Source organism: Cupressus sempervirens, chromosome 10, assembly GCF_028749045.1.
Source record: "Cupressus sempervirens isolate cs-2001-9-10 chromosome 10, ASM2874904v1, whole genome shotgun sequence".
Taxonomy (NCBI): domain Eukaryota; kingdom Viridiplantae; phylum Streptophyta; class Pinopsida; order Cupressales; family Cupressaceae; genus Cupressus; species Cupressus sempervirens.
The window spans coordinates 69,968,087-69,994,258 of record NC_143127.1 but is presented as its reverse complement, the minus strand read 5'-3'; the positions used below and the strand labels follow the sequence as shown (position 1 = coordinate 69,994,258).

At 30.9% G+C, this 26,172-nt stretch overlaps 1 protein-coding gene across 1 annotated transcript; it reads right to left on the bottom strand.

The window, feature by feature from the left end:
- Nucleotides 1–13,208: 13,208 nt before the first annotated feature.
- Nucleotides 13,209–19,661, bottom strand: LOC149532622 (palmitoyl-acyl carrier protein thioesterase, chloroplastic-like). The gene is made up of 6 exons (XM_089804425.1): nt 19,052–19,661; nt 18,724–18,857; nt 14,338–14,451; nt 14,042–14,213; nt 13,841–13,909; nt 13,209–13,579 (listed from the first exon to the last, which is right to left on the bottom strand). Exons 1-6 carry the CDS (start codon nt 19,583–19,585, stop codon nt 13,292–13,294), a joined length of 1,311 nt encoding a protein of 436 aa, XP_089660551.1. The 5' UTR covers nt 19,586–19,661; the 3' UTR covers nt 13,209–13,291.
- Between the last annotated feature and the right edge of the window lie 6,511 nt (nt 19,662–26,172).

Sequence of the window (26,172 nt, the reverse complement as noted above, 5' to 3'; positions counted from 1 at the left end):
TATGAATGTATTTAAAAGAGTCATATTAGTTTTTATTTTGTCATTGATGTCAAGTCTTAGTTGATTAGACATTATGCTAATTTAGTAGAGTGTCATATCTGTTGAAAATAGATTGATACAAGTATGAGAAGGTGCTTCAATCATTGTTTTTTCACTGATGTCAAACCTGCTACTTGCTGGTAAGACAACTGCTTAGATGCTTTGAGTACTATCATTCATTTGATTGACGATGAGGTTTTGATCAAATGAGATAACAATAGCACCTAGAGGAAAGGTTGAGTTATGATATGTAAACAGAAGTATAAAGATTGGTTGAGACAATGATAACATAGTGGATTGATTATCTACTTAAGGTTGCAAAGGATGGATACATTGATTAAGTTCAAAAGAACAAGTAAAACAAATTGAGCTTGCTAAGCTTAATAATTTGCATAGTAGGTGCCGAGCAATGTTAGTGCAAGCCAAGCAGAAAATCAGTTGGAGCCGAGCAAAATCAAATTTCATTGTATGCCGAGTGATATAGTGTAAGTCGAGTAAAGTTTAGTTGATGCCAAGCGCCAATAAAATTTAGTGTTTGCCGAGTGATCTAGTTGATAATGAGTGGCAGAATAATATGGAAGCTGAGTGACAACATATTGATGCCGAGTGCCAGTATTCATGTTAAATCATGGATTTCATGAATTTGAGCTAACTATTTTATTTTCTTGAATTTTATGAAGCATGTGGAAGATAACTATGATGAGTTGGTGGCATAGAATTCAAGATAAACCATTTTGAGATGAATTCAAAGAGGACTGAAGGATAAGTTTCTAGAGGGAATAAAATGAAAAAGATAGGTAAATTCATTGAATCCTACCTAACCCTAAAATGGATGATAAAGGTTGAATGATAAAAGATCTTAAGTAATTTTCTATTTATAGAGATGGCTGGTTAGAAGAAAATATTATCATGTGCAAGAACCTAAGGAAGACGAGTCTAGGGTACTGCTACATTTAGTGACCAAATATAAGAGACTGCTATTGGAAAGCAAAGCAAGAAGGCTTAAGGGTATGGATGCTTGAAGGGTGAACAAGCTATCAGAACTAAAGTGTGTGAAAGCCAAGCAAAATGGAGGACTAAAAAAAAGATCTGTAATTAAAAAGTGAAGTTGTAAGTTGTTGTCAGATCAAGCCTTACTGTTACTTTCTAATCATTATATAGTCTAGGGTAAATCCTTAGGATTAAGGTTGACCAAACAACCATTTGTAAATCTTTTAACCGAGTGACATTCCAAGAGGATGTTCTAAAGTCCTCTAACATGGCTCACTCCTAATAGGGTGATTGAAATTCTCTAACCAAGTCACATTTAACAGTGTGTATTGTAACCTTTAACAGGGTTGGCCTTTCATAGGGCATCATTTTAGAAGAGTGAGAATGAGTAGCATATTGCTGGGTGGTTTTCCCCAAATTGGGTTTCTACATAAAATCATTGTGTCAAATGTGTTATTGAATCTATTATGTTTCATGCTTACATTTTTGCAAAATTGATTTGATAGTAATCAACAAGTTTAAGTGATTGCATGATCTAATGGATGCACACATGATGAATATGTTTTATGGATATGGGTTTACTAAACCATGGAAATTTTTATTTGTACATCTGGCCCTTGGATAACTGATTCACCCCACTCTCAGTTATTTTATAGAATTCCAACAATATCATTTGATTAATGAAGAGGATATGATTGATGACGAGGATTTGAAGAAAGTATGATGATTTAATAGAGTTGATAAGTATGGTATTCAATGGGCACTTGAATGAGTTGGACAATGATAATGTAATATTGGTTTGATTATTTTACAATCATGTAATATTATAATGTAATACTCTATACAAGCTACACAGAGTGATAAGGTTAAAGAAGGAAGACAATGTTCATCGAGTGACTATGTTGTCACCACAAAGTTGACAAAGCAAGTGAAAGTTTAGTGTTAACCAAGCAAGTTTAGTATTGATCGAGTGAAATGTTACGTTCACCAAGTAACGACAAGAAGAACAAGTTTATGAAGATGGAATCTAAGGCCGAATTTTGGTGAAATTAATATATGTTCAAGAAGCTCAAAGGTGCAAGTCAATTTTTTTAATAAGATCTACAATTGGAAAAATATAACAAAGATCTGATGATGGAGATTTAAGAAGGATAAGGACAAGCACAAAGTTTTATGAAAGTTCTATTTTCTAAGTGACTAAATGCAATGAACCTGAGATCCATGATTGTATTTAAGTGACAAAATCTAGAAGAATCTAAAAGAAAAGAGACTACTATTTAAGGAGAAGTTGGAACAACTTTTTGGTTGCTAATAGTGATTAAGAAAGGATATTTGATGCTGAAAGAAACAAGGAAAACTGAGTAGATTAGAGAGAAGGTCAAAGAAGAGTTAAGTGAAAATTGAAAGAAAAAAGGTGTGTATCAACCATACAGAGATCTGAAAGAGATTAAGTAGAACAAAGATCTAAACAAGTAAGGTAGTGCTAAACCTAACAAATCATTAATGTGATTAGATTTCCACAATCCATCATAGCTATGTAAATCAATTTCTTGATTAGATTGTGTGGAGATTTTTACCATCAACGTTTCAAATCACACTATGTGATCCATCACTTACTTTGTTTGACATCTCTTGCTCTCTCATCCTGATGATGGATCACATAGTGATTTGAAATGTTGATGGTAAAAATCTCCACACAATCTAATCCAGAAACTGATTTACATAACTAACAAATCATTTCAACTGTTACTTTCTAATCATCGTAACAGAAAGATCTCTTAACCAAGTGGACCTAACAAGTCTGTGAAAACCTATATGGTAACATCAATTATTGATGCTTGTAAGTCCTTTAGAGTAGGAAACTCTTTAGACTGGATCAAGGAGTGATAAGGTCTAGATGATCTTTTTGTGTAAATCCTCTAACAAGGTCACATTAACAATGTTTATGTAAACCTTTAACAAGGTTAGCTCCTAGCAGAGCTCACTTCAAAAGAGTGAATAATTTTGGGTTGCTGATCCCAGGTGGTTTTCCCTTTATAGGGTTTCCACATTAAAAATCTTGGTGTCAAATGTGAGATTATTGTTATGTTACAAGTTAATTTTCATGATATTTTCTTTTTACTACAACTTTGTAATAACTAGATAACATAATAGTTATATTATGATATTAGGTAATAAAAGAGATATTGAGTTTACAGTTTGGAGTAAATTGATTATAAGTGTTAATTGTGAAGTTGTAGGAAGACCATTTATAAAGTTTGTAGGAATAAGAAAACCATCTAGAAAGATGTCCAAAAGTATATATTGCATTTATTAAGGGAGAAGGAGAAACAAACAAAGGAATCAAGTTTCATTGTTTATTGTAGTGCTGGAAAGCAACAAATAGAGGTAGATGAAGCTGTACATAATAGTGTGTAGACATTCAAATTTAAGAGGAAAGGGTAGACTTTACTCTAATTCATTTTAGTGATGTAATAAGGGAAAAGAGAATAGATACCCAAAAAAGTGTGGCAGTTAGGAATATGATTTATGCGGTGACATTGAGGAAGAACAAAATAAAAAGAAAGGAAATTATCTCATGGAAAAGAGATAGATTTGGATAGAAATAAGAATGAGAATACCATTACATGGATCTCCTAATGTTCTTGAGTTATTGATTCCTAAAACATTTCACTTACCCGATATGTATGGTGCAAGAGCACCTAGGAAAATTGGTGATCAACACCACCCAAAAATATTTTGTTTCCACTTGTTTAAGTTTTGGTTTGTTTGGTTTTCATAACCAAATTTTCAAACTGAATCCAACTACTTTCAATCCAAAAGCTAAATATTAGCGATCCATCAACACATAAAATAATGTAACAAATATTGTAGTTACAACTACCTACATGTATGCAAAAAATAAATTTGTTAACAAGGCTTTAACAATTTCAATCAACTCCAATTCTGCAAAACTTTTTCAAATTCATTGTACAAACTTATAATCTTTGAAATTCCATGCAAATAACTTGTGTTGTTAAAAGATCACTGTAAGAAGTCTTCAAAGATTAATTTCAATTCCAACTCTAGGCATTAATTGATGAAATTAAGGACACAAAAAGGGTTGATGAGAGCATATGTGTTGCATGTCAAATGAATATCAAAAGAGGAACCCATAAAAAAGTTATTGATATGAAAAATATATAAATGACATAAACAAACCTAGAGACACAACTAGTGATGAAGAATCATCAATGGGGAAGTGTAATGACGAAGAGTATTCCCCTTATCAACACAAACACACACAAAAAAGACAAACTACAACAAATTGCACAAACCAAATAATTTTAAGAACAAGAAACTTGCTTTCTATTATCTCCAATAAAATGGAGTGACAACAATCAAAAATATAACATGAGCAACAACATAACCATTTCCATTACAATATTTTGTAACCTAGAGCCATCGCTCCATCAAAATTGCCCTAGATAACCATATAATCCTTTATTAATATTAGGAGGATTTTAATTGCCCAAGAATGTTCTAGAAAATTTAAACCCTAATTTTGAGGCCAATCATCCTTAAGATATTACTATTTATCTTTTATTACATCAGAATAGGTGCTAAACAACATTCAAAATTCAAATGATTTTTTGAAGGAATTTTAATTTTCTAGTTTATGTAGTACAATTTTTGGAGATCATAACTCTTCACCCATTGACCTGATTGACTATTATAGCCCCATTTAAGAAATGGCAAGAAGTTCTCTATAATGCTAGAATAACATTTTATTCAAGGTTTAACCCCTTTTTAAAGCCTCTAAAGCCATCAAAATTGAGCTCAAAGTATTTTTACCCTTTTGCCAAAATTGAAAAAATTTAGACTTGATCTTGCAATGAAAGTTTTGTAGTAGGACAATATAACTAAGGAATAAATTAGAACGTTTTGAGCTCTAGCAAGCAATTTACAAAAAATAGTAAAATTCTAGAATTAGTAACTTTTCACAAAGATAGCCATTGTTGAAAACCATAAAATATTTTTTGGTGATGCAATATCATCCTTATGTCCAAGATGCTCCTGCATCATGTAATGAAAGATTGCATCAAACAAATAGCAACCCATCAAATGGAAGATGAGTCATTTTTTGACAACGATGATTATGGAAATAATCATGAAAATGAAAAGGTTGAGAAGAAGATGAGAGACTACAATCATAGAATTTGATGTGACTTTTCCATGAGAAGAAAGGATGCCACATGGGAAGAGAGAAGATAATTTTCTCTTTTTTATTTGCATTAGTATGAAATTGAATTCTATCAGTGATCCCAATACAAAGAGAATGTACATTAGATTGGAACAACATCTAATGATAGGGGACCCCATGTAGAGAGGGTGATAGGGTAAAATCACAAAGATTTGTCACCCTTGAGGATATCTGATGGGGTTACAACTGAAAGTGTTATGGCCGAAAGTGTTATGACCAAACCCATGTGGTGCCAAGTGGCATCAATGTGGCACAAATGTGGAAAATTGGTTATGATTGAAATGTTCTTGGCTCTAACACTTTCGGTCGAAACAATTATTTAAAAATTAATGAAGAAAAGTGTTTCTCTTATATGAGGTCATGTAAGTGGGTATAAAAAGTCACCTTGGGTTTCAACCGAAATTGTCTATGTGGCAGCCACACAAGCAAAAAATAGAATTTTTAAAAACTTCTCACTTCAAATGCTAATTTGTCCATTAAAAAATGAAATTTCTTCAAAAACTAAAAATACCATTTTGTAGATATCAGAGTGAAGATTATGGTCATATACAATTTATAGTGTTTTGAGTAGTTATAATATGTTACGCTTTTTGTTAGAGTAATATAGTATTTTCTTATTAATTAAATCATGTATTGATATAATTATTAAGTCACTTATTATCTTTAGTTTACTTTAGCTAAAATTTGGGCATATAATAATTAATTCTTTATTAATTATTATCATGCAACCTAGATTTTACCTATTAGGGTTTTGATCTCCTTTTATAAGGATTGGTCTTTTTGTAATTTATTCATTCCTTTTGATTATAACAATCTCTCTTTTTGCTCATCAAGAATGTCTCATCTATGGATCTACGAATTCCAGGCTCCATAACTTTTGCTTCTCTCTTTCAGTGGTAGGTGTTTACTGCATGCAGGCGATTCATGGGAGCTGTGGGGTTGATCTTTCATCAACTTCAACATGGTATCAGAGCTCCAAATCTTCATGTCCTTGTTCTATTTATGAGAGGTTTGGCTTAGCTTTTAGATCTGTCTTTATTTCTTTTAAAGGGTTTCATTCTTAGAGTTTTTTTTTTTTTTTTTTTTTTTTTAAATATTGGATCTGGGGGTCACCTTTTTCAATGCACTTTGAGCCCAAACAGATCTCACCGTTGAGCTCAAAGCGCCCAAAAACTCCTATTTTCATATAAAATTTGTCCAATTTGGATACAGTTGGAATATGAGGCAAAAACATATTGCTCCCAAATTGGGCAGGTTTCCTAAGACAACGATTTTAAGATTTTTTGGTACATATATCAAAAAAATTTGCTCAAAAATTGAGACTTTTTTGGCATGAAAATTGAGTTTTTGGCACATAGATTGAGATTTTTGGTATGCAAATCGAGGCTTTTTGGTATAAACAATGAGATTTTTGGCATGGTAATCAAGGCAGTTTTTGGTATAGAATTGACATGCTTCCCAATGCAATTTTGGTATGGACCACACACACCCCGAGGTGATGTTTGGTACAAAACCTGCATGCTTCCCGAGCTAGTTTCTAGTACGAAATTGGCACACTTCCTAAGGCATTTTGGCATGGCTCCCAAGACAATGATTTTTTATTTTGCCCTTCAACTCTTTTTCACCTAGATGTGGTTTTTTGACCATAACTTGCTCATCCGGACTTCATTTTTCACAAACGAGATATTGCTAGAAAGTTGATTATGAGCCCCATTGTGATGGTACAATTTATTTGGATTTTTGATACTGTTTGGTTGCTAGTTTATGTAGTCAAAATCAGAAGTTCTATGTTATAGTCCGAGAGACATATCTTGAGATATTCTATTTTCCAAATTTTACTCTAGGCACATCCCTTTTAGTATTTTTCTTTTTTACATTTTGGTGGATATCTTGATTTTTTCAGGACCAAAGATCGATTTTGTTACTTCAAATGATTTTTTATGGCTTGTACTATCTCTTGTATTAACCTTATCTCTGATCTTTGTTGACATCCTTTTGTAGTATTTTTGCAAACATACAGAGATAAAGTGTTAGTATATTGTATTTTGGGATCTTGCACATCTTTGTGTTCTATTGTACTCACACTACATTATAAAGTGCCTTGGGGGGTTTCATGTTGGCCATATTCGCTGATGTAGGAGCATCTTGGGTGTAAGGGCAATCTTGCATCACCCAAATATATTTTATTTTTAGCCTTTTCTATTTTAATAAGGACTAGTAGACAAGGTGGTTACTATTTATGGGAACTTACTATTTTTAGTAAGTTTGTCATACAAGCTCAGAATGTTCTTATTTTCTACAGGAAGGTTCATTTTAGAGTTGTAAGCCTACCATGAAAATCTCATTGCTCAAGCATTAGTATCAGAGAAGTTATTGTAGATTTTTGGTGAAAAAATTTGCAGAAAAATCTTCAGGCTCGCCTTTGGAGGCCTTAGAGTGCTCGGATGAGGTCCAAAAACTCAATGGAAGGGCGCTAGCATGTTTCCCAGCATGTAGATTAGGAGCTAGAGTTTTCGAAAAGTGGTTATAATAGCCAATCGAAACAACGATACGTGAGTTATGGCCTTTGGAAGTTGGGCTACTGCAATTTCTAAAATAATTTGTCAAAGATGTATTTGACCAACTCTATGTGTATTGTTAGGGTCTGTCGGCCCTAGGTATTAAGTTTAAGCATCTAGAACCTTCCCAGGCGACATAAAATTGCCTATTTAAGAAAAGCCCGAAGATTGTCTAGGGTAGCTCTAGGTGATAGTTCACAGCACTGTCTTGCAGATTACTATAATGAAGGTGCCCATTCAGGTTAGCATATTGTAATTAAAATTTTTGTAGTTCTGCATTTGCAACAATAATAAGAAGTTCATATTTTGTTCTCGCATTTGTTGTTGTTTCTTTGTTTTTTATTAAGGAAAACAAGTTTTGAAGGGTGCCTAAAACCACGTACAAGGTGAAAGATTTTCAATAAGTCCAGAAGCAACAAAAAAAAAAAACAAAAGTGAAACTGGTCACCCCCAAAGGGTAACCAAGGTGACAGAAAGCCTATCACTAGCCAAACCCAAAAAACCAATGAGAAGACAAATGAGAGCTAGATATTACAGTGGAGCTCACCATTTGCCCTTAGATTTTGAGCCTCCCTTGCATGATTGAAGGTTCATTTCTAAAGGAGGAGCAGATGGCTTAGTTTTCTTTCTTTCTACCGCAGTCCAATCATCCTCAACCTTAGCTGCTTCAACAAGCCAATCCCCAGAAGAAACTGAACAATGGAGCCTAGGGGAATCAGAAGCAACAACAATCTCCCTAGAAGAGCTCTTAGGTAGTAGGCCCCCCATAGGACTAGGAGAAGTGTCTGGTACAAGGGCAAGGGTAGGAGAAAGAACAGGGCCCTGGCCCCCAACAGGACCAGGAGGAACATCCAGCATAGGGGTAGGGGCAAGAGAAAGAATAGGGTCTAGACTAGGAGTCCGGACATCCTCTGCAACCTCCGTAACCGAAAGATCATCAACAGGGGAATCATCCATAGAGTCATCCATTGGGTCTTGAGGTGCATCCATGGATTTAACCATTGTATAGTGTTCAGAAGAGACCCTTGACCACCAAGAATGTGGTTGCCTTGATTTAGTCTTCTTCATAGCAGCACAGCGAGCAACAATGTGACCTATCATATGACATTTTCTACAGCAAAAAGGGATACTTTCATAATCCAAAATTTGGGTCCAAGAGCCCCTTAGAGAAGCCAAACAAATCTTTTCAGGGAGGCCCTTTGAAATATCCATCTCTACAAGAATTCAAGCACACGTCGAATGGAGAATATCCGAAGTGTCAAAATCCACATATAAAAAATCACTAATGGCGTCCCCAATAGTTTCATAAACAAAATCTAGCCAGAGATGCATCAGAAGGTTCAGAATCCAGAGCCAAATAGGAACCTTATTAAAGGATTTAGTAAGCGGATCAAAATCCATATGCCACGGTTTGGTCATAAGAGGAAATTTGTCCTTCCATGAAAAATTGTTATCGCACAAAAGTCTTCCTGTCTTTAACAATTTTAAACTTTAGTATGAAAAATCCTTTAGTCATCGGAAAGATATGGATGTCTTGCTCTAAAAGAGGTTCCCAATGCTTGGAGATCCAAGCATGAAGATTAGCAAGAGAGGGCCAGAAACCCCAAAAGTGGAAGATAACAGCAAAGGTAGAAAGCTCTTTTGTCGTATTGAAAATATCAAGGACTGTATCTGGATCCAAAGGAACCATAATAGGGTTTGATACACTTACGGGTGAGACTTCACAGGGACGAGAAGGCCTAGAATGAGCAACTCGAATAACATCATGAAGACCTGCCTCAAATGTAGCCACTTCAGCATAATAAACAACCCTATCCCTTGAATGCATTGATCCAGAACCAACTAGAATAGTGGAAGAAGGCATAATGGCACACTCCCACACCCAAGATCAACAAAAAACAACACCGACAACTAGCAGGGAGTAGCACGAATTGGAGACCCAACAAACAATAGTGATTAAGCAGTTAGAGCCGTTCAACGACCACGACAAGGGCAGAGTTGACCAACGGCCAAAACTAGGGCACGGTAGCGATCCCCGACCACGCAAACCACCAGTGCCTGGCAAAGCCAGAGAAATGACGGCCCCATATTGTAGACCGAAATGGGCTAGGGCATGGAGGCCCTAGCGGAAGCCTGGAGCTCGCTCGCCATCGACCAATTCAAAAATTGCTATTTTTTTTTTGTTTCTGTTATGAGTTTATGGTATTAAGGGGAGTCCTCCGCATCATTCACTATCTTCCTTTGTCAAGTGCATGTTCCTTCTATGACATTAGCCTCATGATGTGTCGATGACATGTGCCATTATAGGTGTTTGTACTTCTTTTACGCTCTCAATGTTCCTAGTTCTTCTTTTTGCAGGAGATATTGCATTCAATTTCAGTGTTCATGTCTTGCCTCTCAGCATTATAAGGGGGTTAAGTTGGTTCTATTGCTTTTTTGGTTTGATGGGGTGAGTTATGTATTTACTATTTGATCCTACGTACAAGGCGATTGCAATGGCTGGATACCTTTGCATTTTGGTGAAATGGATCATTTACCATATAGACATTCTTTCATTTTTATTTTTGGAGGCCATGAAGATACCTTTCATCTTCGATTTATCAGCTCTTCAGACTTAGTCTTCTCTATCTAGTCATGTTCTATGTAGTGGAGGTTCTTCAAATCAGCAATTTGACAGTGTTTGCAACTTCATGCTTTAGTGGTGTTCTTCATAATCATGTTTTGTTCCTATCTTTTGGGACATTCCCTAGTTTGGAGGCTTCTTCAATCGTTCACTAGTTCTTTTCAACATTATTTCTATCTCTTTTTGGAGTAGGGTTTTTCCCATGTGGTTTTTTCCATTTCTCCTCTTTAAAGATATCTGGTTGTGCTTGGGTACCTCATAAGGCCTTATTGTCGGGACTCAAATTTACTTTTAGCAGTAATTTCTAAGTTTTTAACTACTCCATAAGTTTATCTTAAGGGGTGTTAGAGTAATAAAGTATTTTCTTATTAATTAAATCATATTGATTTAATTATTAAGTCACAGTTTATTATCTCTAGTTTAGTTTAGTTAAACTTTGAGCATATAATGCAACCTAGGTTTTACCTGTTAGGGTTTTGATCTCCTTTTATAAGGATTGATCTTTTTGTAATTTATTCATTCACTTTTGAATACAACAATCTCTCTTTTTGCTCATCAAGAATGTCTAATCCATGGATATGAGAATTTCAACTTCCATAACTTTTGCTTCTCTCTTTTTGTGAGAGGTATTTGCATGTAGGTAATTCTTGGGAGTTGTGGGGTTGATCTTTCATCGACTTCAACATTTTTAAAATATTACAAGTAGGTATTTTAAGATTCAAGAAGATGTCGCTTCAAAAAAGGGGAAAAAAATAGTAAATCATGTTAAAAAAATTACAACTTTATATGTACCTCTAGAGGAGAGAGTCCTCTTTAAGAATAATAACTTATTTTAAAAAACATGTAGATTTGACAAGAATTTTTTTTATCAATTTCTGATACGTTCGACTTCAAACACTTATAACTTAAAAAATATACATTGAAAATCAAAATTTCTATTTTTGTCCAGTAAATATACATGTCAACTACAACATATTACATAATCAAAGCAAAATATGATCATTTGCATATTTTTATTTGGTGGGAACAAAACTCTATATTTTCAACATTTAATAAAAAATTAAAAAATGAACTTTACAAATGAAAAAAAAGTTAGATCTTGAACTTAAAATAAATAAATTATAGACATAAACTTCATCCAATTTTACACATTTAATCAATTTACATCATCTTCAAATTCTAAACAGAAATGCCACTTTTATGTTGTTAAAGTTGTACAATACCAATTTTGAGATCTTTTTTATTATTATAAAAGGTGACACATGTTTGTGCTTTACCTGATACCAAGGGTTATAAAGAGAGTGATCTTCCAAGCTTCAATGAATTATTAAATAAATTGTAGAGAATACATAAACTACACAAGAGATAAGGATATAACCAAAGGGAAGAACCCATATTGTTGGAAAAGAAGAAAACAAAATGAAACACAAAAAAGTATAATATAATTATGTCCCTGGCAAGTAGTAGAATTTGTAGAAATAAAGAGAAAGAGATTCTTCATATCTTTTGTTTTGTAATAAAGAACAATTTCTTCTGTTGGCATTAATATTGCAAGATTTGTGTAGATCAAGTCATATTTCTATTGTCAAAATACAAACTTTCAAAAATAAAGTTATCCTTTTGTGTTGGTTTTTGTTTGTCATGTTTTGAATCTCGAGGATTGAGGTTTTTCATATTGTACTATAAGGTGAATGGAATAGGTATGACATCGAATAATATTGATATTATTCTAACATTAATAAATGATAAGATAGTTCATAAAACAAATATGTTATCTAATATTTTTTTTCTCACAAGTTCAATGGTCTATTAGACTTTATTTAACTTTGTAAGGCATGATGTTCCTGTGTCTCTATAGTTGATTCATAACATTAAATAATCCTTGAAAAAGTTATATAATGAGAATATTAATCACTACATCTCTTTTGTCCATTAAGTCATAATCAAAATATACTACTATACTATAAACATAAGAGTTCACAACTAATATACATAATATCAAAGTATAACCAATAATAAATTCATATAAGACTATTACTAATGAATGAAAGTTTTGACTTTCTTAGAAGAAAAGTCTACATTCATAAGTTATGGGCATAAAACCATTATTTCTTATATGACACTAAATGATTATTTTGCATGACATGTTAAAATATTACAAAGAACATAAGAAATTACTAAAACAACACTAAATGAAAGAAACATCATGATAGAAAAATGAAACTTGATTTAAGAGAACAATATATAAAATAATATATCATTATTCAATTTGTAAGACTTTCTCCGATTGTGAAGAGCACATTGAAACCAATAAATTTTTATTATAATAACAAAACTATCGTGATGAACATAACTATGTTCCACAACCTTTAATTGTTAAAAAATAGCAATAATAATTTAGAATACATTCAAATTTCTTAAATATTATTCTCATAATCTCTTATATTTTTTCACTTCATATCTTAATGGATTTATTAATTACAAAGGAAATACCAATGATTGAATACAATTAGCTTCTCACACATATGAAGAGATAAAACATAAATAATTTAGCTCCTTAGAAGAGTCTCGAGACTACTATTTTTTCATACTTTCAAAATAAATTAGACTTTACCACCAAAATTATCCATTAGTCACATTCCATGTTCAAATGCCTCATCACTAGACACTACAATAAGAATGGTTATTATTAGATAAAATTATTACTGATACAATATCTTAAAAATTACCAACTTAGTATTATTCACATGAAATCAAAATAAATTTCTTAACCTCACATTTACTTTGCTTTTATAGTCTATATATTATAGATTTATTTATTTATTTTTATCAATCCTCTTAATGATATAAGGCCTTTTTAGTTTTCTTGGGCCTCCATTTTGTCCTTGCCCTAAGAAGTTCTAATCCACTATCTTGCAACTGAAGCAAATGCATAAAAATTAGTGTAGAAGAGGATCCACAAGTGACTGAAGGCTTGTCTACACATGTATGCCATGTAGAATCTATCACATTACAAGCTTCTAGACTTGATAATGATTGAAGAGTATGGGATAGCATGCATTCACGTTTGTACTCCAAACTTATATTAACAAGTTCATTGTTTTGTAGGATAGAAATAGGTATGCTCTGCAAATAAAAATAAAATAAAATATTAAAATACATTATTTGGGTGAGCCAATACTTATTATATTTTTCATTAAAACATACATATTATTTAAATATATATAATAAACACTATAATTCTATTTTTAAACATACAATTATATAAGAAAAAATAATCTATATGCTAAATATAGAAAGCTACTAATCCCTTTCAAAACAATATTAAAACCAACAATAAACAATGTAATCATGCATATTTCATCACAAGAAATATTAAAAACTAACCTCCAAAATCCAACTAATATATTTGATATTGTTGACATGTTGATTTGCATCTAAATCACTCCAACGTGGCTACACATAAAAATCAAAATAATTCTTATACTAAAGGAATAAAAGGCACACATCCAATTTTTATATTTGCTTTAAAAAAAAAGGTACTTCAAACTTATTATTTTCTTTTCTTTTACCAAAGTAATATCTTACCATTAAATTTGAACAGATGTATGAAGTAGTTCCACCCTCAATCTTTTTAATCTTTTGATTATCTTCTTCTCCAATTGTTTGTCTACTAGTGAAAAAAGGTTGGATTTCATCTCTCACTTCATTTGGAATCTTTGAAAATTTCCTTGTCTTTTTATTCATCATTACCCAAGTGCTATATGAAAAAAAATATAATCAAATGACTTAAGATTATATTTATAGGGTCACAAACTCAAACATACATTCAAACATAAAAAATAAAATTAAAAGACATCCTATGAATAATTAAATATTCTCACCTATTTGCTTGTGTAAGGACAACATTTGTCTTTATGTCACGAACAATCCAATCCCATCGTATACTATTTTTACCTGATGCATCAACCCGTGTATCTATTTGCACAATATCACCCCTACAAAATCAAAATGCTAATATTAAATATTATATATAATATTAACAAATTTAATACTTTTCTTTTAGATAATAAAAGTGACCCAATTCAATTCAATTCAATTACAAATTCTATCACATTTGTATCTCTATTCGAATTTCAAAATCTAGAAGAAATAATTAGCATCAAACTGGTTTGATATCTAGAACTAAAATTAACATTTTACTATGGACTAATGCAAAATCATAAAACTATTTTCATTTAATTTGAAGACATATATTTGCAAAAGGTCAAACATCTCAAAATTAAAAGTAAAACATCAAGAATGGAACCATATTTCTCACTACAAAATAATAAAATTATTTTAATATATCCACACTTATTGTCCTGTCTCATTATAAAGATTCTAATTTTGAAAATTTCTAATTAAATATTAATATTAAAATTCTAAACTAAAACTAATTAAATGTTCAAGTTTTATATACTTTATATACATCAATATTATTAAATAATAATATGTAACAAACATGCAAATACATATCTACATATATAAAATCAGGTAATCTATTTGTAAAATAAAATAGAATATATCTTACATAAATTAAAATATATTTTTAAATGAAAAAAAAAAAAAACGATTAAATTAAAATAATTATTAAGTAATTTCAAAAATAATTATACAAATTTAAAAAATAGATCAAAATTATACAAATTTAAAAAAATTCTTTAATAAAACAAACAAATAAAAAAATAATTCTTTTTATTGCTAAAGGGATTCTTTAGCTTCATCCATCTACTAATGCTAGGGAAGGGCCAACCTTAAACATTACACACTAGTAGAAAAGTTAAGCTTTGAAAAAGTAAGTCCACTTTTACTATTTAACACTTTTAATCTAGAATCAATTGTTAGTGTGTGATGTTTACAACCAGGGCTAGAGAAGAGACAAAATGTGAAGGAGAGACAAATTGAGAAAATTGAGAGATGATGGATTAAAATAAATTTGACGAATCTTTCAAAGGAGAATGTTGGCTCTTCAAAGACAGGGTGTGTAGCATGAGATGAACATGACAACATCATTGCAATGGAATCTTAGAGATTGGAGGATGACATGAAGAAGTAGATTTGATAAAATTGATAATTGTTGATCAACTTCATCTAAATGGCAATTCATAGATTGTAGTCAATGCTATAACATGACACACATCAAAGATTGATAAATTTGTAAATATTATTAAGAGGAAACTTGATTTAAAAATAAAATAAAATAAATATTACATGTTTTTAGAGAAGGTAATCAAATAATTGACACCCTCTCCAAAATGGTATTATCTTTCCATGCCAAATTTGGTAGTGACCTTTTTCGAGGGGATTCGATTTAAATATTCGTAATGCATGAGGTGAGTTGGCATAAGGTGAGGGACATGGCTTCTATTTCTCACACAACCAAGAGGGACACACTGTGTGAACATTTATACTTGGTTAGGTTTCAATTCTACATTTTCTTCTCTTCCATTTGCAAATATGAGGTGTGGTAAGCAAAGCAAATGGAGACAGATTTTAGTCTTTTGGCAACCAAACAACATATGGTGTTTTGGGGAAGGATCACAAAAAAATGAATGAAGATTATCTTGATGACAAATTAAACATGCTGTGATAATTACATGTTAGACCATTGGAGAGGACACAAGAAGAGAGGAGGAAGATGATAGAGGTGAACTAGAAATCATCTCATTTTTTTGGCATGCTTAGTCGTATGGAGAAGATGTTGAAGAATTTGTAGATACCATGTACAAGTGGTTTTGTTTCTATGGGGATTCTTTGTGGACTATTTTATTTTAATTTTCAATTTTAGTCCTATAATAAGTATCTGACATATAAGTTTGGACTGATCACCTTGGAGGTGGACCGAATTTGAGTCAACCTTCTAATGGGTTGGTTGCTTTAAGTTTAGGTGTTTCACATGGTGAGTATGATTGAAAATTTCTGAAAGATTCAAATTTTTTGTAATTGAGCTTTTTTTTTATTAGTGATGGGTCAAAGCCTAGATCAATTATTATTTGTTGTAATTGATTATTATTAATTATTAAGCTTGAGTAGACTCAAACCCAAGATCTCCCACATGAGAGGCTCACAAGTTACCATTGTACTATAGGTTCAAGATTGCCTTCTTTGGAATTGAATTTTTGAAATAATTAATAAAATTGATAATTTATATATTGTTTTAAAAATAAATAAATAAATTCAAATTGTGATATTGCTATCAGGATTTAGCTGTGTGATTTTCAGTCAAACTCATTGACCCATGTTTCATGAGTAGTGATTCAACATGAATTCGTCACTCATGAGAATAAATGGAACACTTAGCACTCATTGATCTAGGTGATGCTCATAGGGGTGAAGCACCAGGACTTCCCGGGAGGCCACCCATCCCAAAACTACTCCAACCTAAGTGCGCTTAACTACGAAGTTTCCTCCATGGTTAAACCCAAAGCTTACAACCCCATTTGCAAAACCTTCACAAAGTATTGTGCCTTATGGACCATTCATTAGAATGCCATTTAAGCTCATCAATTGATAAGTAGGAGATAATTTCCACATCAAGTCAAATTGTGATATTGCTATCAGGATTTAACCATGTGATTTTGAGTCAAACTCATTGACCCATGTTTCATGAGTAGTGATTCAACATGAATCCATCTCTAATGAGAAAAAATGGAACACTTAGCACTCATTGGATCTAGATGATGCTCATAGGGGTGAAGCACCGAGACTTCTCGAGAGGTCACCCATCTGAGTACTACTCCAGCTTGAGCGCGCTTAACTACAAAGTTTCCTTCATGGTTAAACCCAAAGCTTGCAACCCCATTTGCAAAACCTTCACCAAGTGTTGCGCCTTATGAACCATTCATTAGAATGCCCCTTAAACTCATCAATTGATAAGTAGGAGATAATTCCACAATAAGTCAAATTGTGATACTACTATCAAGATTTAATTGTGTGATTTTGAGTCAAACTCATTGACCCATGCTTCATGAGTGGTGATTCAACATGAATCCATCTCTCATGAGAATAAATGGAACACTTAGCACTCATTAGATCTAGGTGATGCTCATAGGGGTGAAGCACCATGTGAGATGGATTCATGTAGAATCACTACTCATGAAACATGGGTCAATGAGTTCAACTCAAAATCACACAGTTTTAAATCCTGATAACAATATCACAAATTGAATTAAATAAATTTGAATTAACAATAAGGCTAACTTCATTAGCCTATATATCCTAAATTGTAAGTCATATTTTGACTTTTTTTTGGGTACAAGTTTGTATGCAAGTTTATTGCTTAAAGATAAGGTTTCAACCTCTAGGTATTCAGGATTTCTCTCTGTACAAACTGTTGAACATTGAGTCGTAAAAAATGACATTTTCAAAGTGTCGCTTGATACTTTCTATGTTCTTGTGCAAATAGATATTCACTAATAAATGTCAGTACTTGTGGCCAAAAGTCCTAGTAGTCTTCATGTAATACTTCAATATGGTGCACAAATGGGCCAATCACCAAACAAAAAAGCCAACAAATGATCAACTATTGGTACACTTGTCATCATTTTTTGTGGGTTTCAATGTGACAAAAAGGTCACGTTTATTCGGTCCTTACCCCTATTCTAATGACAAGGGCATAATTTTTTCAAGATAAAGTCAACATTGGAATTCCTTAAAGTGACTTCTAATTTTAGAGTCCCTATAAACTCAAGCTAAACTAATTTTTTTGAACAAAATATGATATTCTGAGCTTACTCCAAACTCATTTATAAAATATCTCAACAAAAAATAACATAAGTAAAAGTTTCCACCTGCATTAAATTTTTTGCTTTCACTCATTCCAAAAGAAAAAGGCATATATACACATCTAAAATCATGTATCTTTTGAAGAGTATTACTACTATCAAGACTAGTTGAAAGTCAATAGACCTTTGAGCTATTGATGAAGTTGAAAGGTTTATGGTGAGGCACTAGAGATCAAGCCTTATTAAGTGCAAAGTTCTAATATTAATAAAATGGATGAGGCTAAGATTCTGTCCTAGTCAAAGTCAAGGAAATAGATGCCCCTCAATCCTAAAATCATAGCTGAAGATGCACAATCTAAGATTCATACTCCTGTATAAGATAACTAAAATGACTTTATAGAAATAAAACCTCCATTAAAAAAGCTAGCTCTCAAAATATAGTAAGCACACACTATTATTTAGCGTGTTGCAAATTGACTTGTAAAAGAACTTAGTAGAAAATACCATGAAGGGTAACTTTCCACTTGGATTTGAGTACGAGAAACAGCCCATATGAGATTTCTCTGACTCATCTCACGAGTGCAACCAAACCCATCTCCTGCTACCCCACAAAGCCAAACACAGTTCAGGGCTGTTTCCTACATCCCACACACAGATAATATATATGATTACTTCACTATCTCATAAATTATAGTAGATTACCTAAACTCATAAAGTAGATTCTTAATGACAATGGTCGAAAGATTAGAAGAATAACCCGCTCTTGAACAAAAAGCTAAACTCTAGATCATTAAACTAACTCTTGGGAATGATGAAAAAAGCTTCCACATACCTGCAAATGGCTCATCAAGGTTTCAATAGAGGATGTTCTATCCGGGCCAACCTCATATGACCTTATTGCAAAACTCTGCCTAAACACCAAGCTATCTTCCACAAACCTCCCCACTCTAAAAGCTTCATCAAACGTCTTTGGTTTCCTCCTCTTCCAATCTGACTTGGCCCACTCCCTTTCAGCTGCCTTAATCACAGTAGCAATAACTGTGAGCACACCACTCAAATCTGGACTCGACTCTCTATTGCTTCCTTTTTCAACAAAACCATTCAGCCCAACATCAATGTGATCATCCACTTTCAATCTATCAGTAGCAGTTACATTGAAACTCCCACTACCCCCATGAGAATGTCTATTGACAATAACTCCCTTGTAGAGTTGTGATTGTTTCTTGGGCTTCACACCCATTAAACCCCTAAAATCATTCACCCTCAGCACTCCATGCAACGACATAGACAAAGAGATCTTGTTTTGCATTGTGCATGGATGATGATTTGTAGAAGATATTACCATTGTTGCCGCGCTTACCACCATTGTTTAACAGACATGAAAGAACCTGAGAACGTTTGATCGGAGCAGAAAAAGGGCCTTACCCAATATGTTCAAAAGTCTCAGCTTATAGCATGGCAAATAGTTTGACTGTTGGGCTCCTCGTACAAGTGTTTATCTCGTGGATAATTATGTTCACAACCTCCCATCTCCTCATTATTCATTGCTCGCCAACAGATACCTGTTACGTAGAGTAAATGGTAATGAATGAGAGAGGTCATATTATTGATCTTTAATCTTTAATGGTATTTGATGTACCCCGCGAGTTTAAGGTGGAACATAAAGGCATTGCTACCAAATAAGCGAACCGTACTTGTACTATTAATTCCTAGTTTTGGAAAGCTTTGGAAAGAGGCCATGAATGAATAATTATAAAGGGGCAACGGCTACTCAGTCAGTTATTTCGACGGCACCGGCTACGGTGCAACTTATTTGCACCGTTCGGCTGCCCAAACTTACACGAATAATCATGTACTGTCGGTCCTCACAGTGTTTCTTGATTATTATTATTTTGGGGTCTGTGCTCAGAGAGTGAAGCGAGGAAAGACTCAAGTAATTTTGAAGTAAATTTTCAAAAAAAAATGTTTCATTTTCAATTTTTGAAGAAGAATATTCTAATGTCTTTTAATTTTTTTTTTAATAGTAAATAATAATTAGTTAAAAATATTGAAGGTTTTGTTTATAAAATGAATATTTTAATCTATCTTATTTATTTAAATATTGTAATGAGATATTTTTAAATGAATTAGAAACAAATCAAATCAAAAATTGGAAGTCACTTTAACTTTTAATTATCACAAATCGATTATAAATTTTAAATATATTTTTCAAAAAGATTTCACAATTTTTTTATTGACTTGTATTGAATAATAGTAACAAAATACAAATGTTATTAACATTGAAAGTAAATATATCTTATTGGCTTTATTACAATTCACTTGTTTAAAGAGAAAAATATATAAGTATAACAAAGAGAAAAATATTTTTATTCATTTTTTAACTTTATTTATTTTTATATTCTATTAGATTTTTAAAATAAGTAATTCCTTAATTAAATTATTATTCTATCTATTAAATTTTCTAAAGAAGTGAACAATTTTTTTCTTCTCATTGTTATATTTTTATTTTTCTCTCACAAATTATTATACAATGTTTCATTGACTAATTCACAAAAAAAACAAATATTAGTATCCTAATTCTTAGAAGGTAACATTCATCCTCATATATTTTATAAAATATATTTATATTAGGAGTAAAAATTAAGAATTTAGCAAATTTTAAAATTTATAATTAATAAGTAGTTAATATCATTAATATAAATAAAATTTAAAAAATTGTTTTTATTTTAAAGGTTAAAAATTATTCTACATATAAATTGTAGAATAATTTGATAAACTAAAGAACATTTTGTTATTTTAACTATTAATTTACAATATATATTCAGATCTTTTTTAGCAAGTAACAAAATAACAAAATCTGAATATATATTTTAAATTAATAGTTAAAATAACATGTTCTCTTAGCTCTCTCATCCTAATGATGGATCATTGAGTGTGATCCGAAACGTTGATGCTGTTAAAACAACACACAATCGCACCCAGAAGCATACATAGAAGATTTTATTTTACAAGTTAGATTATATAAAATATTTTTACTTAGTATTAAGATTATTTTTACTATTCTTATTCTTATAACAAGATATACCTAAAAGATTCAACTCATTTCATTTGTGTCATAAGAAAAAAGTATTAGAAACATTATTACTTTCTAGATTTTCTTTAACAAATTATTTATAAATAACAAATAACAAATTAAAAAGATAAATAAAATGAATAACAAATTATTTATATTTATGATATTTATTAAGTAATAATGTTTCTAATTCTTTTTTCTTATGAGACAAATGAAATGAGTTGAATCTTTTAGATATATCTTGTTATACGAATAGTTAAAATAATCTTAATACTAAGTAAAAATATTTTATATAATCTAACTTGTAAAATAAAACATGAGAAAGAATGTTAGTGAGTATAAACTAACAAATTTTAATTCCCTCAAAGTAAATATATTTAAACAAGTTTTTTTTGTATTTATGATTCTAGTAAGTAATAAAATTTAGGAAAAAATATAACTTTATATTAAAAAAATATAAATTAGATAAAATTACTCATTATAGTAAGTAAAAATACTTTATATTTTTAACCTTTAAAATAAAAACAATTTTTAAAATTTTATTTATTTATTTTAATGCGCCTGGTAAACTTTTTAACGTGACTGGTAGCGCTGGCGCGACACGCCCACCGGTACCACCAACACTTTGACCTGGAGCTATGAACCAGTGAGGCCACAAACGGGGGACCTCATCCCCATGAGATTTGAACCTGGATGGCAAGGATAACAACGCAACAACTTAACCATCACAACATGCCACTATTGGCTAAATTTTATTTATATTAATGATATTAACTACTTATTAATTATAGATTTCAAAATTTACTAAATTCTTAGTTTTTACTCCTAATGTAAATATATTTTATAAAATATATGAGGATGATGTTACCTTCTAAGTATTAGGATCACTAATATTTATTTTTTGTCAATTAGCCAATGAAACATTGAATAATAATTTGTGAGAGAAAAATAAATATATAACAATGAGAAGAAAAAAATTATTCACTTCTTTAGAAAAGTTAATAAATAGAAAAGTAATTCAATTAAGTGAATAAAAATAATTTTATTTTTATTTACTTATTTTAAAAATTTAATAGAATATAAAAATAAATAAAGTTAAAAAATGAATAAAAATATTTTTCTCTTTCTTATACTTATATATTTTTCTCTTTAAACTAATAAAGCTAATAAGATATATTTACTTTCAATGCTAATAATATTTGTATTTTGTTACTATTATTCAATATAAGTCTATAAAAAAATTGTGAAATCTTTTTGAAAAATATATTTTAAATTTATAATCAATTTGTAATAATTAAAAATTAAATTGACTTCCAATTTTTGATTTGATTTGTTTCTAAAATTATTGAAATAAATTTATTTAAAAAATATCTCATTACAATATTTAAATAAATAAGATTGATTAAAATATTCATTTTATAAACAAAACCTACAATATTAAATTAACTTAAATTATTATTTACTATTGAAAAAAATTAAAAGATCTTAGAATATTGTTCTTATAAAATTGAAAATGAAACAAAAAAAATTCAAAAAATTTACTTCAACAGACCCCAAAAAAACACCGTCAGTGCGGACAGTGCACGGTCATCCGTGCAAGTTGGGGCAAGGGCAGAGTTGGGGTAGCCGGACGATGCAAATAAGTTGCACCGTAGCCGATGCCTTATTTCGACTGGTTGGGTATGACGCCGTTTATCCCCTCCGTCTCCTTCCTTCCGCGTCTTCCCATCCACGGACCCCGCGGCACCCTTTTCCGTACTCTCAGCGATGTTTATGATGGTACTTTCATTAGTTATTTTGACAAGATTGTTTTCACATATTGACTATGATTAAATTGTATTTAATCATCTTTGTTTTTTAAATACTTGACTTTTTGTATTAGAAACAATGAGTTTGTAAGAACTTTGATTTTTCAAATTGTCACATAAATATAATTAATTTAGAGAAAAAAATGTAAGAATATTAAATTCTAAATTGAAGGAAAAATTATGTTTTATTTTAAAATTATATATATATATAGTAACAAAATAATTTATGTACTAATTTGTTTTTAGAATTTATGTTCTATCTTAAAATACATAGTAAAAAATAATTTATTTTATAAATTAGTAGTGTGTTGTGTATTTATTTATAAAATAAAATAATTTTAAAATTATTTCAAAGTGTTTATCTAAGAAAAACTAATAAAAAGTTCATACTATATATTATAAATAAAAAATTAATTAATTTGTAATTTAACTACGATTAATTTTTAAAAAAAGAAAAAGATAAGAGATATTATTTATCTTATATTTGATTTATTGTATACAAATAGAATGATCATCTAAAAAAAAATCTTCTTAGAAAATAAAACTATAGCTAAAAACAAGTCAATTAGAAAATAAAACTATAGCTTTCCTCCTTGCCTTTCTAATTGACTTGTTTTTAGTTATAGTTTTATTTTCTAAGAAGATTTTTTTAAGACCATCATTCTATTTGTATACAATAAATCAAATATAAGATAAATAATATCTCTTATCTTTTTAAAAAAAATAAATTAATCGTAGTTAAATTACAAATCAATTAAATTTTTATTTATAATATACAGTATGAACTTTTTATTAGTTTTTCTTAGATAAACACTTCGAAATAATTTAGAAATTATTTTATTTTATAAATAAATACACAACACACTACTAATTTATAAAATAAATTATTTTTACAAATTATTTTTTACTATGTATTTTAAGATAGAACATAAATTCTAAAAACAAATTAGTACATAAATTATTTTGTTACTATATATATATATATAATTTTAAAATAGAACATAATTTTTTCTTCAATTTAGAATTTAATATTCTTACATTTTCTTCTCTAAATTAATTATATTTACAACACGTGAAAATTTGGAAAATCAAAATTCTTACAAACTCATTATTTGTAATACAAAAAGCCAAGTATTTAAAAAACAAAGATGATTAAATACAATTTAATCATAGTCAATATGTTAAAACAATCTTGTCAAAATAATGAATGAGAGTACCATCATAAACATCGCTGACGGTACGAAAAAGAGTGCCGCAGGGTCTGTGAATAGGAAGACGTGGAAGGAAGGAAACGGAGGGGATAAACGACGTCATACCCAACAGTCAAAATAACTGGCTGGGTAGCCATTGCCTTATAAGGGCCCTTTCCCTTTACATCAATAGCATAGATAATTCAAAGGCATCCACAAATGAGAGTTTTGTTCATTAATTGTAGAATAAAGACTTGTTTGGATGTATGGTTACATTGCGTAACGAACATTTCACGTATGTTTAGGGGATTGAGTTCAATATTTATACTTTTTAACTTAAGAAAATTCTAAAATAAATTTCTACTCAATAGAGTTGTACTCTAATGACAAGGGTATAGGATTTTCAAGATGGAAATAACTAGTAATTGCTAAGGAGTTCAATAATTGTGATATTTTTGTCATAGATATCTAAAATCACCATTCTTAAAAGAACTCAAAAAAATGAAAATACATGTGCTAATAGTCCATCACACATGTACTAATAGTTGATCATTTTTTAGCATTTTTGGTTGGCGATTGACTAATTTGTACACCATTGTTGGGAAATTTCATAACGACTATTGGGGCATTTAACCACAAGTGCTAATGTTTTTTGGATGAGCGACTATTGGAGCATGAACATAGTAGGTATCAGATAAGTGTTTTGAAATGACACTTTTTGACCACTTTGCGCTCCATAATCCCTACAGAGAGATCCATGAACACCCAAAATCCGAAACCTTAGCTTTAAGTTCTACACTCACCTAGGGAGGTACAACGAAAAAATTAGCAAAATATGACTTATAGTTTTGGAGTTATAGGTGTGCAAAGTCATGGGCGATTACTAGGTCTTTTACCCTAAAGTGACATCTAATTTCAGAATCGACATTAACTTGGGCCAAGAATTTGTTTGTGAACAAAATATGATACTCTTAGCTTACTTCAAAGTAGCTTGTAAATGAAATCAACAAAAGAAAACCATAAGTAAAAGTTTCCTTTTGCATTTGAATTTTTTCATTCAATCTTTCCAAAAAAGAACATATACAAGCATCTAAAATCATTTACTTTTTTAAGAGTTTCACTACCAAAACTAATTAAAACTCAATGAGTCTTTGGCTTACTAGTGAAGTTGAAAGATTTATAATGAACCTACTGGGGATGAAGTCTTATTGAGTGCAAGGTTCTAACATTGAAACAAGGGATGAGGCTGCCAAAGAGGTGTAGTCTAAGGCATGTGCTCTGGTATCATGTAGTGAAAACAAATTTGTGATGTGAAACTTCCATTAAAAAAACCTAGCTCTGAAAATATTATAATAACACACACTATTTATTTTTTTATATATCTTTTTGCAAATTGTCTTCTAAAAGAACTCAATAGAGAATATGATGAGGAGTAACCTTCCACTTACATTTAAGTATAACAAACAACCCATATAAGTTTGCTTTGAATAATCTCATGGGTGCTACCAAACCCATCTTTTGCTACCCCACAAAGCCAAACATATTTTTAGGGTCATTTCCTACATCCCACGCCCAAATAATATATATGATTACTTCACTAAACTCCAAATTGCATTAGATTACTTAAACTCATAAAGTATATTAAAAATAGTTGGATACAATTATTTAATTATATGTTGTCTTTGATGTTACACAAATGTCAAGTATATACCGAGCAATCAGTGTATGCCGAGCTCACTCGAGAGCCAAAGGAAGTTGTTGTGCATGACGAGCATCTCAGTGTTTACCAAGTTCAAAATGAGTGTTAACTGAGCTCACTTGGCTACCAAAGGGAGTTTGTAGGAAGGGTGTGTCTATCGAGTTCACTCGGCGACCAAAGAAA